Source organism: Suillus fuscotomentosus (assembly GCF_016647785.1).
Source record: "Suillus fuscotomentosus strain FC203 chromosome Unknown F5891scaffold_1, whole genome shotgun sequence".
In the NCBI taxonomy this organism is placed as follows: Eukaryota; Fungi; Basidiomycota; class Agaricomycetes; order Boletales; family Suillaceae; genus Suillus; species Suillus fuscotomentosus.
Genome location: NW_024539513.1, coordinates 1563537 through 1577730, shown reverse-complemented (window position 1 = coordinate 1577730; position 14194 = coordinate 1563537). Strand labels below are relative to the sequence as shown.

Here is a 14194-nt window from a genome sequence, read left to right as displayed (position 1 = left end):
TTACTGTAATTAGCTCTAAACTTCGTCATGCCTGTGCGCGCCATTGAATTCTATAGTGGCATAGGTGCTTCATAGATATCGATGTGACCGAGCTTTTCTTAAAATCACTTCTTAGGTGGCCTGCATCTCGCACTTCGCCAAAGTTGTGTGGCATGTTCCCCTGTGAAAGCGTTCGACTGGGATCAAACTGCATGTCAGGTATATGCAGCTAACTATGGCGTCAAAATAATTACCAGGGTAGGTCGACCTTTGATACATGATTCTCTGGCACTGACCTGTGCGAGGTCGTGTGTCCTTTTCGTAGATAGACATATCAACCCTTTCGGCGGCAGATCTTTTACACTTGGATGCCGACGTTTGGCTCCTATCCCCACCATGCCAACCTTATACCATTTTGAACCCTGATGCTAGAGGAGAGGCCGACCCTAGAGCAAAGTCGTTTCTTCATTTGATCGATCATGTTTTGCCGGACCTCACTGCCCAGGACTCCCAACCTCGCTACATACTCATCGAGAATGTAGCAAGCTTCAAGGTCAGTCTACGTCATCCCACGGCGTACATTGTCCAATCTTGATGTAACATCGACAAGGACTCGATAACAAGGAGACATTTAGTCGATGCCCTTCAACGGTTCGGCTACGTTGTCGCTGAATTTCTTCTCACTCCTGTACAGTTTGGTATACCAAATTCGCGACTAAGATACTACCTTCTTGCGAAATTATCCCCCCTCCGGTTCTCTGGCCTTCATGAATCTCAATTCGACGGAGTTCGCGAGACGATACCAGGAGCTGCATTAGACGTTCCTATACACTCGCTAAAGGAATATCTGGACCCTACCAACGAAGATGGAATTCCTCTACGTCACAGCATCCACGATCGAGTACTTTCAAAGTGGGGTCGTTTGTTCGACATCGTACTGCCATCCGATCGGCGGACCTGTTGTTTCACGAGGGGTTTGTTTACTCTAACGCTGACTATTTCATTTACCAATTTTACCCTAGGTTATACACAACTTGTTGAGCGTGCAGGTTCCATACTTCAGGTGAATGAGGATCTTGATGTAAGTTTACAGCCGTAATGTTGAAACTTGAATTTTGAACTGAAGTAAGGCAGACCACCGAGGTCTTTGACAGGTTTCTTGAAGCTCAATCGCGGGGAGCTGAAGACGCCGTCCGTATCCTAGATCAGCTACACCTTCGCTATTTTACTCCCAGCGAACTCTTGAAGATCTTTCGATTCGAGGAGCCAGAGTCCAACCAAGAATTTTTGTGGCCGCCCACCATATCTCTAAAATCACAGTACCGGCTCATTGGCAATAGCGTCAATGTGGAAGTGAGTGAATTTTCTTTGATACCAGAAAATTTTGGCGATTCCCTATACAGGTCGTGCGGCGCCTGATCGATTATCTTCTTGATGGTGATGAATTTACAACGTGATTCTTATTCCTTCCTCTTTTGTTTCACTTCCTTGATAGCAGCATTGGTTTCATGAAGCTATGTTAGCCCTACCCTTTACCTCTATCGGCCAGATCCCAGAGCCGCAACAATGCGTTCAGGTTCTGCACCTACAATCAGGCTGGTCTATGGTTCAGCTTTAAAATCTAGTTCACCGGCCTAGTGCACTATATCGAGGTGTCTCGTTTTACTTAGACTGTCTCAGATACGTGCCCACATTTAATTATTTAATTATTTAAATAATAATCGTATTCAAGAAACTATTTTGGAAGTGTGTCAGATCTAAGAAATTATTGTAATTTTAACGTAACCCTTATCTCAATCACCAGTCACCTTGCTTGCAAGGTCATACTAGATGTCCACTAGAGTTCGCGCATTTTTGGGAAAACATCTATAACTCTACAACACATCCACATAAAAATATAAATTTTTGACGGATGGATAGCCTGACATTGAAAGTACAAGGCCTGCTAGTTTTTTCTTTTAAAATCGACGTGTTGAGTCCAGCGGAGACTTACCGCGCAAAAAAGTGCAGGTTTCCCTAGAGTTCGCGCATTTCGTCACACCATGTCACACGTCTGCCGCGGTGCCGTTTCACATTCCGCACCGTTCGAAAGTCGACTGCAGCGTATTTCGGCACAGCGGAGTTTAGATGTGTGTAGTCTCATTGTAACGCTTTGGATAGATTGTCACGTCTGGGCTGTATTTCATTCACAGCAGATGATTCTGACAAGCATGTAGCCCCGGAGAAATTTATTTTAGCATTCTATAATCATGTATAATCATCATATTGCATCCCAGATTTTTCCGTGGTGATCTGACCTTCAGAGGGAGTCATCTATGTACAAAATGAGCCTCGAACACCTATAACTCGACCATGGCACGAGATCCACTTCATTTCTTGCCAAAAAAATTACATGGTCATGTGTACTATGTTGGGAGGAACCTATATACAACATACATAAGGATTCCGTGCAGAATTGCGTGTGCTAGAGCCAATGCGCGAACTCTAGGGACGCGCGAACTCGTGGGACTATTACCTTGCGAAGCAAGGTCAGGTTCACATGGATCATTTTATGTGATTTCCAAATAATAGTAAATACAGTGACGCCATACAACGTGATACGATGATGCGAACTTATCACCTACCTCCGATTTCCCTTCCAATACTTGTCGTTTTCTGAATAACAAAGTAATAACTTAGACCGTGTGTCACGAGTTCCAAATACAAACCATTATTCGTTCCTTAATTCTAAGTCCTTTAAGCGCCCAGTCACAGCGCCTGTTCCTAAGAATATGTTTACTGTTGAAGAAGTTCCTATTATTGCGTCTATTGTAGAATTACCAGAGTCACGTGATCGATCGGACAATGCCGAAGATGTTGACGTCATGCCTCGCGACACTCTTGGAATGTTCCAGAGTCTTACTGCGGCTGCGGCACATGTTATGACATCATAGTTATATATAGAATCGTACGATACCTTTAATTATTCTGATTGGTTAGTTAGTTCATACTCAGTTTCGATCTCAGTTTCAATATGTGTATATAGGTAGCTCGTCGTAGTCAGTAGTTCTTTAGTTCAAACCTCTTGTATCTCCAAGTGAGCAATACCAAGACGTACCTGCTGCCTACTTCCTCTGCGTGATTATTCTTTGTTTGAGTCCTAGTCTCTGCCCAGCGTTAATTCGTTATTGGGTTGTGACATTAGGTTTGAACTATAGGAGACTCCGACTCTTGCGTTACACTCTCGCATCTCTTTCTCTTTCGCCTGGTCGTGTTGATAGCCATCACACCGTCAGCCGAAACAGAACCGTTATACTTTTGCCCAGCTTAACCGCTGCGATCCTTTGATTTCATCCCTTTGCTCATTTGAGCGCATTTTCATACCTATCATCTTTCTTAGTTAGTAGTCCTATACCAGGCCCTGTCTTACCGCAGCCGCCAGTATACGGAGGTGTTCACGACATTAGGCGTGTCACTGCAACTTTGAGTGCTGGCCCAAAACCCTGCCTGCTCAACGTTACTATAGTTTCATTTTACCTATCCTTTTCTTCATACGCACGTAGGCATTCGTTTCGAGTCAATAGCGGAACTGTCTAGACGACAAACCGTGCTTTCGACCTACGAGGATTTAGCGACATACCCTAGTGAGACTCGCACTTGTAAGCTTCGGCTGGAAGAGTGATAACTTGTCCTAGGCTTGTACCCTCAGAACGGAGATTGCATTGTCCCTAGTTTTTCCCACTCGATCGAGTATAGTTACGTATCCTTTTTAGTTAGTATTAGGGAAGCATCGGTTGGGTTGATTAAAGAACCCTTCGATCCTGAAGTACGTGGTAGATCCGATCAGATATCGGGGACCGCTTCAGTTTTCCATCACATAAACTTTCTTCTTTTCACCATCATTCCCTTTCGGAAGAGCCCTTACGAGCAGCTCTTCAACAGACATCAGTGAATCGGGTTCCAGAACACAACTGGCACTATGTCTGAATTACCAAACTCTCCTACACAGTCTGCACCGACAGTGGTGTTACCATCCACTCCACAGGAGGTTGTTGAGTACATTCACATGTCACTTGCAAACCAAGCGGAAAGCTTCAGGGTCAGAATAGCGGAACTAGAAGCCAAGAATTTAGCTCTAGAAGAAGCAAACAGACTCCTGGGCGTACGCCTAGAAATGCAAGAAGACGAGACTGTGAAAATACAGTCTCAACAACCATCATTCGGCTCTGCAGGAGCTAGCTTACTTTCGTCAAACTCTTCCCCTTCCATCAAATACTCCAAACCCCAAGACTTCACTGGAGAAAAAGACTCCATAGAACTCATGGTCTGGATATCCCAAGTAGCGCTATACACTGCGCAATGGCCCAACATCCAAGAAGGCCAAAGAATTGGAGTAATGCTCTCCTTCATGAAAGGTACTGCAGCCAAATGGGCGCAACCTTACATTAGCAAACTTGGAAAGACCGGAGATGAGAAGTTGACCGTGGAGAAATTCCTGGAAGACTTAGAAGCCATGTGGGGGCAAGAAGATCGCGAAGGAAAAGCGATCAGAGAACTGGAATCCCTTAGACAAGGATCTTCCTCAGTTCCAGAGTACGCGGCCGCTTTCAGACAAAAGGCCGCACACACTTCATTTTCCGACTACGACCAGCGTCAGAAGTTCAGAATGGGACTTCAAGACCGCGTTAAAATACAACTCGCTCATGTCCATTACGAGGACAAAAACACCATGAAGAAACTGGTGGAACATGCGATCCAAATCGGACGCAACTTCGAAGAGCTAGACGCGGACAAGAAGAAGACGATCTGGTGGACCCCTAAACAAGGCCCCAGGACCCCTGAATACAAACCTGGTCCAAGCAGGGAAAGCGACGCTATGGACGTCGACGCCAACAAGCAGCGAGGTGCTCCAAAACCTCAAGGAAGGACTGGATCCTTCAAATGCTACCGCTGTGGAGGCGAAGGCCATATGGCTAGAAACTGCAAAGACGCAGTCGCACCAAAAGTGCAGGTGAAGGCTACTACAGTGCCAAAAGAAGAAGACCCTATCCCGAGTTGGTTCAAAGCCTGGGTCAGCTCTAAGGAAGGCAAGGGTTTTTAGAAGGGTCGAAGTCAAAGTCTGCGAACTTAGACCCGAACAATCATTTCTCTATCCTATCTACGTTCTCGGATGTATCAGAAGTATATATTAAATCCAAATCTGAGCATTTTTACATTCCGATCACGTTGAAGGGAAAGAACCGACAAGCAGATGTGAAAGCACTGGTAGATTGCGGTGCATCAACATTATTTATTAGCGAGAAGTTTGTGAAGAAGAATGAAGTCCGGTGCCATAAATTATTAAGGCCCATTCCGGTTAAAAACATTGATGGCTCGTTAAATGCCGCTGGATCGATGACTCATTACGCTGAATTAGGTCTAAAGATCGGTGACCATGTTGAAGACCAAGCAGCCTTCATGGTTACGGACTTAGGAAGCGATGACGTTATTATTGGCATAGATTGGCTAAGATATCACAACCCGGAAATAGATTGGAACGCTGGACGTTTTGCACTTTCTCGTTGCCCGGTTAAATGTATTACTAAAAAAGAACAAAGACAAAAAAATAAAGAAAAAAGAAAAAAGAAAAGAACAAAAAAAGATAGAAGAAGTGCCAGATCTGATTCCCACAGAAGAGGATGACGAAGAAGACATGGCGATGAAAAGGGCGACAGTTGAGGAAATAGAAGACGAAGAGTATCCTGGAGAATGGATCAAGTATAAAGCCTCGGTTGCCACGGAGCAGAAGGTTGCAGAAGAAGCAACGAAGGTGAAGAAATCGGTCGAAGAGATGGTTCCCGATTGGCTTCACGAGTACCTGGGAGTTTTCTCAGAAGAAGAATCTAAGCGCTTCCCTGAAAGAAAGAAATGGGATCATGCGATAGATCTTAAAGACGATGGCGATCTTCCGCCGAATGCGAAACCCTACCCCTTATCACCCAAGGAGATGGACACTTTGAAAGATTGGTTAAAAGCCGAGACTGCACTGGGACGTATAAGAAATTCACAATCTCCAGTCGCAGCACCTTTCTTCTTTGTGGCCAAAAAGGATGGCAAGTTAAGACCGGTGATGGACTATAGAAAGCTCAATGAGAAGACGGTTAAAAATGCATATCCGCTACCGAGATCTCAAGATTTGATTGATGCTTTAACCGGTGCCACGATGTACTCCAAGATGGATGTAAGATGGGGGTACAATAATATTCGCATGAAAGAAGGAGATGAGTGGAAGGTGGCCTTCAAAACGCCGTTTGGTCACCATGAACCAACCGTGATGTACTTCGGTTTAACAAACTCCCCTGCCATGTTTCAAACCATGATGAACGAGATATTCAGAGATTTAATTGATGGAAAGACTGTAGTTGTCTATATCGATGATATCCTCGTGTTCACAAATGGCAATAGGGAGCAACACCGAAAAGTTGTACGAGAGGTACTAAAACGACTAAAAGAGAACAATCTGTATCTGAAGCCTGAAAAGTGTAGCTTCGAACAGACAGAAGTCGAGTTCCTCGGGTTGATAGTGGAGAAGGGTGGTGTTCGAATGGACCCTGTGAAAGTAGAAGGAGTAATGAAATGGCCTGTACCCAAATGCGTTAAAGATATACAAGCATTTATGGGCTTCGCCAACTTCTACAGAAGATTTATCTTCGGGTTCTCAGACATTGCTAGACCAATGAATGATTTATTACGGAAAGATGTCAAATGGGATTGGACAGAGAAACAGCAAGATGCTTTTCATGAACTGAAGTCAAGGTTTACATCAGCTCCGATCCTAGTAATGCCTGACGTTGAGAAGAAAATGAAAATAGAAACCGATGCTTCTGATTATGCAACTGGAGCGGTTCTATCTCAACTGATGGAAGATGACCTATGGCACCCCGTGGCATATTACTCTAAGTCAATGAACGATGCAGAAAGAAATTATGACATCCATGACAAAGAGTTACTTGCAATCATTCGAGCGTTGGAGGAGTGGAGGCACTATGTGCAGGGAAAACCTCACCATGTGGAGATCTGGACGGATCATAAAAATCTCGAGTACTTTATGACGAGCCAAAAGTTGACAAGAAGGCAAGCCAGATGGAGTTTGTTCCTGGCGGAGTATGAATTTACGCTCCAACATAAGCCTGGTGTAGTCAACGATAAGGCCGATAAGCTTTCTCGGAGAGAAGACCACAGAGGGGGGGTAGAAAACGACAATTCTGATCGCATTTTGTTAAAACCGGAGTTTTTTACTGTAAAAGCTGCTAAAAGAGGTCAAGTTCTAGTGCAAGGAGAAAAACAATTGCTGAGAAAGATAAGGCAATGCACAGAACAAGAGCCCAAAGTCGCTAAAGCGCTACAAATGCTAAAAGCAGCACCGGTACAATTGCGTAGAGGAGTCGAAGAGTGGAATGTGGAGGATGGATTGGTGTTATTCCGAGGACTGGTTTACGTTCCAAATGATAAAGAGATCCGCCGAGAGATATTGGAGTTGTTTCATGACTCTCCACCGGCTGGACACCCTGGACGTGCCAAAACCTTAGAGTTAATTTCCAGAAATTATTGGTGGCCTTCAATGACGAAGTATGTCCACGATTACGTAGATGGCTGTGATAGATGCAGAGCAACGAAGATTCACCCAACGCAACCACATGGTCCGCTTAAACCAAATGAAATACCAGCGGGACCTTGGCAATCAATCACTTGTGATTTGATAGTAGATTTGCCTAAAAGCGAAGGGTTCGATTCTATTTTTGTTGTCGTTGATCGATACACGAAACAAACACACATCATGCCTACGAAAAAGGAAGTTGACGCTCGAGGAATCGCGAAACTTTTCTTAGATAACGTATGGAAACACCATGGAACTCCGAAACAGGTGATATCGGACAGAGGAACACAATTCGTCTCCAAGTTTATGGGACAAGTGTCGAAACGCCTAGGCATAAAATGGAACATGTCAACGGCTTATCATCCTCAGACAGACAGACAAACAGAGAGAATCAACCAAGAAGTAGAGCAATATCTGAGAATGTTCACGTCTTACCGCCAAAATGATTGGGTAGACTGGCTTCCGATAGCAGAATTCGCTCACAATAACTCTGTCACTGTAACGGGTCATAGTCCATTCAAAGTACTCTACGGATACGATCCAGAGTTCACTTTTTCACCAATTTCCAATTCTAAAGTACCTGCAGCTGATGAACGAGTGGATGTAATGAAAGAGGCGAAGGAAGACGCAGAAAGTATGCTGCGAATGGCGAATGAGCGGATGAAGAGATTCTACGATAGAGGAGTAAAAGACGTACCACAATTCAAGAAAGGAGATCTGGTCTGGCTCAATGCCAAAAATATCCGTCAGAAAAGACCAAATAAGAAACTCTCCGATCGACGACTTGGTCCGTTTGAAGTGCTAGAGAAGACGGGTGACGTAAATTACCGCCTGAACCTTCCAGCAAAATATCAGATTCATCCGGTATTCCATGTAGAATTACTCACTCCGCATTCCCCCTCGACCTTAGTCCAAAGACTTCCACATCATCGTCCGCCGCCAGAGATCTTATCAGAAGGCGATTCCGAATGGATAGTACGAAAAGTCCTAGACTCGAGACTGCACAGATCAAAACTCCAATACCTAGTAGAGTGGGAAGGATATCCGATAGAAGAAGCGACATGGGAACCTGAGGAAAACCTTGAGAATGCACGGTTGAAAGTTCAAGAATTTCACCGGCAAAATCCGAAAGCATTAAATCCCCGCAAAATTAACAAATCGGTATTCGAAACCCAAGAGTTTTTGGAATGGCGCAAGAAGTTTATTCGTCCTAGTTTCATTCGCGATGACGCTCATCCTAGAAAGGGGGTAATGTCACGAGTTCCAAATACAAACCATTATTCATTCCTTAATTCTAAGTCCTTTAAGCGCCCAGTCACAGCGCCTGTTCCTAAGAATATGTTTACTGTTGAAGAAGTTCCTATTATTGCGTCTATTGTAGAATTACCAGAGTCACGTGATCGATCGGACAATGCCGAAGATGTTGACGTCATGCCTCGCGACACTCTTGGAATGTTCCAGAGTCTTACTGCGGCTGCGGCACATGTTATGACATCATAGTTATATATAGAATCGTACGATACCTTTAATTATTCTGATTGGTTAGTTAGTTCATACTCAGTTTCGATCTCAGTTTCAATATGTGTATATAGGTAGCTCGTCGTAGTCAGTAGTTCTTTAGTTCAAACCTCTTGTATCTCCAAGTGAGCAATACCAAGACGTACCTGCTGCCTACTTCCTCTGCGTGATTATTCTTTGTTTGAGTCCTAGTCTCTGCCCAGCGTTAATTCGTTATTGGGTTGTGACACCGTGCAACTCCCTCGCGCCCAGAGCTCCGCCCACAGGGCGAAGCTAGTGCGCTTCCCTTCCAATATTCGTCGTTTTCGGACAACTCCCTTTTTTGTTAATATGTTGGTAATAATGTGATGAATAAATAAAAATTAATCCTATAATTTTACGCCGCGACCCTAAACATCATATTTACTATCTATCTATCGAAACACCATGCAACCTAGCGTATTTGAACTGCTAAGTACCTCAGACAATCAATGTGCTTTCATTTTCAGTGAGTATAGACTGAGAATTACTGATATCGTTCTGGATCCCAGAGAGCCAAAGATTGGGAGCAACACTGTGGAAGCAAAGAGAGCATTCTTGCGTTATCCCCCTGCATTTGTTATCATTCACCTCGACTTCTGCGATTTACCGCCATTGCACGGACTTCTGCCTCAGCACATACCAGTGTTACCTTGCGAAATTAAATTTTCCATGGGCACAGGTCCTTCTACAAGAATCACGCGGCGTCAACTCCCTGTAACACCAGCTTACGCATTTACCGACTTTAAAGCACAAGGACAGACGATTGATCACGTTTTAGTGGACATTGGAAGAACGACATGTTTTCGCCTATCTCCCTTCAATGCATATGTCGCACTATCCAGAAGTCATGGCCGAGAATGCATACGTCTTCTCAGAGACTTCGACAATGATCTATTCCTTCAACATCCAAACGAAGACCTTCGGATAGAAGATAACAGGATTGAGCGACTCGCGGAGGAAACGAAAAAGTGTTTCTCGAGGACAGACAGTCTGACAGAAAACAAGGTACCATAGTGCAGTACACTGAAAGAAACAATGTAGTAGTAGCTATATAGTGATGTCAGAAGAAATCCTGGGGCGAAGCCAGACTAAACGAGCACGATAGAGCTAGAAAAAGACAGAATGTGAGCAAGGTCCACGTTGGCAACGCCGACCCCTAGTCTAGTATGCCATCTGACAAAATCTGACGGACTAACTGCCAATAATAAACAATAATAAATATCAATAAATGTTGAATGTGGCTGTATGTCATGACATTACCGATGCAGTTTACAGTTTTTGAACCATGTCGCAACAGCTCAAATCTGCCCTGGATAAATTAACAATGAAAGATATCATAGCTGCAGTAGGTGACGACAACTTGAGAAAAATCCGAGACCATGCAGGCAAGCAAGGTCAGATTCGGCAACGCCGAACCCTAGTCATTGCAAATGACTCAAGGTGGGAAATTTCCGACAATTATGCTGCGGATGGGCGGCTGGATGCGGTCGGATGGTGGATATCAGATGCGCTCGATCACCCAGCTGCTACAGTTACATAATACAGATTGATACCGCCACAGAAATCAAATGCAATAGGTACAAGTTTCAAATGCTTTGTCGAACTGAGTTCCGAGGACCGGTTACGGCTTTTAAGTTACCGGACAGTCCTATATATATTTGGTTCCGTGATGAGTAGTGAGTACTAGTACTAGTGCAGTGATACGACTCGCATCCTTTGTTTGCACCTGACGTATCGTGACGCGACGTTTTAACATGCCTCAAAACAAGTTCCAGAGGACTTTTATCGTCGGCTGTGGATGCACGGCATTCATAAAGGTCAATAATTCAATCTTGCCAGTCTCTAGTATTCAATTCATTCGATACGCAGCCTAGAGGGCAGAGGACAACGGAGGATGTAAGCAGAATGAGTACAAGAAACGAATGATTACAGATTCCATTTATGTATAGATGGGACTTGAAGCAGGGACAAAGGCGCTGCTCGATGCTGGTGAGTCATGCATGAAGAGACAATTTGTTCAAAACCACAATTCGAACTTCCTAGGTATCACATACGATGCAGTGCAAACTGCATTTGTGGGTTACTGCTATGGTGATTCTACGAGCGGTCAAGTATGACACTCTTTAATTCAGTTTTACGATGCTAATCGGTATAGCGAGCTCTTTATGGCCTTGGAATGACTGGGATACCCATCACCAACGTGAATAATAATTGTTCGACCGGAAGTACTGCACTGTTCCATGCGAACAATGCTGTCAAGTCAGGTCTGGTCGACTGTGCCCTCGCATTGGGCTTTGAGCGTATGGCGGCGGGTAGTCTTGGGACCAACTTTCCCGACAGGCCACCACCGACTCTCTTGTTCCATAAGCGGACCGTAGACCTCGAAAAGACCCTAACTTCCGGAACAAACTTTGGTCCAGGTGCTCCGCGAATGTTTGGCAACGCAGGGCAAGAGTATATGGATAAATTCGGTGCCGAAGTCAAACACTTGGCCATGATAGGTATTATCCAGCGCTCGTATTAAAAATATGTGTTCAAAACGTATTCTAGCCGCAAAGAATCACGCACACTCCGTCAAGAACCCATATTCACAATTCCGTAACGGATGGACGGTTGAACAAGTCCTACAAGCACCTAAAATTAATGCTCAACTCACGAAGTTCATGTGCAGTCCTACATCGGTAACGGTCCTCCCGTTCTCAAGTACTCAACACTCACCATGCATCAGGATGGTGCAGCCTGCTGTATCGTTGCATCAGAAGACTTTGTACATGCCCATGGATTGGAGAATCAAGCCATTGAAATAGTTGCGCAAGGCCTTGAGACGGACGACCCTGCTGCGTATGATGCTGAGAGCGCTATGGATGTTGCCGGTTACGGGATGTCGAAGCGATGTGCTGACAATGTATTTAAAGACGCTGGCTTTGCCGATGGTGAAGGGCGTGACTTGGTTGGCGTGGTTGAGCTGCATGACTGTTTTTCCGCAAACGAAGTAAGTACGCCTTTCCTTACATGGTCTGGCGCATGACCCTCCCTTAGCTCATTACATATCCTGCACTTGGACTTTGTGCCCCTGACGAGGCCCATAAGATGGTCGAAAGGGGTGACAATACGGTCAGAGTTTTCTCTTTCAATTGGGAAGTAACTGAACCTTCTGTAGTATGGCGGCAAGTATGTTGTAAACCCGAGCGGCGGTCTTGAAGCCAAAGGACATCCACTCGGGGCTACTGGTCTGGGTATGCATTTTTATATAACAAGTGAGTAGCATTCTATTAAGTTGGCGATATTATTCTCATCGCTTTGGCAGTGCAATTGCGTAATTGTTCGTGTGGCGATCAATCTGTTTGCTCTCCGTCGTTTTCCTAACGCAATTGATGTATAGTGGCAGGACCTATGCAAGCACCTGGCTTATTCGACATTCCGGACAAACGGGGAAAATTCGGTCTTGTTCACAATATTGGTATTGGGGGTGCAGTGGTCGTTAGTCTACTCCGCAGACCTGAGTTTTACAAAGCGGGGGGTATTGACAGCCAGGCTAGGTAAGCATACCCTTATTTGAATATAGTTCACTAACCTGCGTGATATACCAGGCTAGGATACAATCACGCTTATGAATGCCGGCCTGTTACGCTTGCAGATGTCGACAAAGTCAAGTCGAAGAAATCATCGAAGTTTGTCCTTCAGCATGCAAAACTTTGAAAAGCCTATGAAATATCTTATATTTGTATCTTCTTGTGTTATCGATCCGTAATCTAGTATGCCAATGAAGCGGAAGATATTTTGGTAGATGAGTCTGGATCATAAAGAAAACCAAAGGAAAACACTTTATTGGGCTACTCCTTATAGCTAGGGATCTGTACTTACATAAGACGTATACTTCAAACCTCACGAGTGCTGTCAGTGAGCATCTGTAGACCTGCCTTCTTTCTGTCCGAAGTTCCTATTACACGGCATATTCTCCTCAGATGCAGGCAGCACCGGTCAGCGCCCTCGGCACCCTTGCTGACCCTCCTGCTAGAATGGTCGATGGTGCAGCCATGGACTACTTATTGATCGAAGCTGTGAATGCCCTTCGTGTCTCATCAGCAGTCGCTTCTGCTCGAGCAAAAAAAATAGAGCGCGACATGGTCGAAGCTGGTTTGGTTCCACCACCACCGACAACCGCCAAACAACAGAATCCGAGAGACAGTACTAGTAGCACGTCAGGTAAGATATCAGGGCCTGCGGATGAGGACGAGGGAGTGAGATCTAGGCTGGAAGCTATCGGTATGCACATTGGGGGTAACTTTGTGGAGAGGTACGGTGTCTCAAAGGCAATTTCTCATCCTAATTGCCTTCAAGGCTTTGCCGTGATCGCCCATTATTCAGTGACTCTCTGGACGTTATCAAGTTTGTTTGCAAGGATCTTTGGGTTTCTTGCTGGGATAAACAAGTCGATAACTTGCGTACGAATCACAGGGTAAGCAATTGATTCACGACTTCGGACATTTGGCGTTTGAAATATTCGTAGGGGGTCTATGTTCTTCAAGATAACGCTTTCAAGCCAATTACTCGAATTTCTTCATGGGAGGGTCGACAAGAAGCTCTTAAGCGAGCCAAGCTGGTATGTCAATAGTTTAAATTGATCACACTTTTATATGCTTTGACGTATCTCAAAGTATGTTGCACTTCCTGCTGGGATTATTCGAGGTGCATTGTCTCGAATCGGTTTTCAAGGGACGGTAGTTCCTGAAATCACCACTTTACCTCAGTGTACGCAAACTTTCGAATATCATGGTGTATCATACTGTACTGACGATCGTTAATTAGGTACCTTCCAGATCAAACTACCAAAAAACACATAAATCCGTAACACTATATTAGCCTCAAATAACACGTCAATCCGTGGTAGCCCGAGTTGTGAAGTTGCTGCTGAATGCGAATCCCGTTGCTGAAAGCTCAGTCAAACGGTTGAAGGTGTTGGGATCACCAAGTGGTAAGATGGACAGCACGTAGGCAATGTGACTCGAAGGAAGGATCGGGTCTTGAGTCAGTTCTCGCGTTTCCGGCTACAAACTTCAC

At 44.7% G+C, this 14194-nt stretch overlaps 4 protein-coding genes across 4 annotated transcripts; all 4 read left to right on the top strand.

Annotated features, from left to right (window-relative positions):
• Positions 1-27: 27 nt before the first annotated feature.
• On the top strand, positions 28-1436 carry F5891DRAFT_1124344 (S-adenosyl-L-methionine-dependent methyltransferase; the record flags this gene model as incomplete). Its single annotated transcript, XM_041363880.1, has 7 exons — positions 28-64; positions 116-241; positions 309-532; positions 590-953; positions 1002-1060; positions 1114-1332; positions 1383-1436. 7 exons carry the CDS (start codon positions 28-30, stop codon positions 1434-1436), a joined length of 1083 nt encoding a protein of 360 aa, XP_041234204.1.
• An 8050-nt stretch (positions 1437-9486) lies between these two features.
• F5891DRAFT_994260 (uncharacterized protein) lies at positions 9487-10294 on the top strand. Its single transcript, XM_041378286.1, has 2 exons — positions 9487-9584; positions 9643-10294. The coding sequence occupies exon 2, from the start codon at positions 9803-9805 to the stop codon at positions 10145-10147; it is 345 nt and encodes a 114-aa protein (XP_041234203.1). The 5' UTR covers positions 9487-9584; positions 9643-9802; the 3' UTR covers positions 10148-10294.
• Positions 10295-10826: 532 nt separating this feature from the next.
• Positions 10827-12970, top strand: F5891DRAFT_994252 (thiolase-like protein). Its single transcript, XM_041378285.1, has 12 exons — positions 10827-10950; positions 11003-11029; positions 11083-11122; positions 11177-11244; positions 11289-11634; positions 11684-11814; positions 11862-12125; positions 12173-12247; positions 12294-12390; positions 12441-12455; positions 12516-12672; positions 12724-12970. The coding sequence occupies exons 1-12, from the start codon at positions 10888-10890 to the stop codon at positions 12830-12832; spliced, it is 1392 nt and encodes a 463-aa protein (XP_041234202.1). The 5' UTR covers positions 10827-10887; the 3' UTR covers positions 12833-12970.
• A 37-nt stretch (positions 12971-13007) lies between these two features.
• Positions 13008-14175, top strand: F5891DRAFT_22258 (NO signaling/Golgi transport ligand-binding domain-containing protein). The gene is made up of 5 exons (XM_041370977.1): positions 13008-13430; positions 13475-13592; positions 13644-13736; positions 13792-13885; positions 13943-14175. Exons 1-5 carry the CDS (start codon positions 13099-13101, stop codon positions 13975-13977), a joined length of 672 nt encoding a protein of 223 aa, XP_041234201.1. The 5' UTR covers positions 13008-13098; the 3' UTR covers positions 13978-14175.
• Positions 14176-14194: the final 19 nt, after the last annotated feature.

Bases quoted from the DNA above. Each gene is read 5' to 3' on its own strand.
- F5891DRAFT_994260 (XM_041378286.1), top strand. From the start codon at position 9,803: ATGGGCACAGGTCCTTCTACAAGAATCACGCGGCGTCAACTCCCTGTA.
- F5891DRAFT_994252 (XM_041378285.1), top strand. From the start codon at position 10,888: ATGCCTCAAAACAAGTTCCAGAGGACTTTTATCGTCGGCTGTGGATGC. The intron at 11,635-11,683 runs GTATTATCCAGC...AACGTATTCTAG, and splicing joins CAAACACTTGGCCATGATAG to CCGCAAAGAATCACGCACAC. The intron at 11,815-11,861 runs GTAACGGTCCTC...ACCATGCATCAG, and splicing joins TCATGTGCAGTCCTACATCG to GATGGTGCAGCCTGCTGTAT.
- F5891DRAFT_22258 (XM_041370977.1), top strand. From the start codon at position 13,099: ATGCAGGCAGCACCGGTCAGCGCCCTCGGCACCCTTGCTGACCCTCCT. The intron at 13,737-13,791 runs GTATGTCAATAG...CGTATCTCAAAG, and splicing joins CTCTTAAGCGAGCCAAGCTG to TATGTTGCACTTCCTGCTGG. The intron at 13,886-13,942 runs GTACGCAAACTT...ATCGTTAATTAG, and splicing joins AATCACCACTTTACCTCAGT to GTACCTTCCAGATCAAACTA.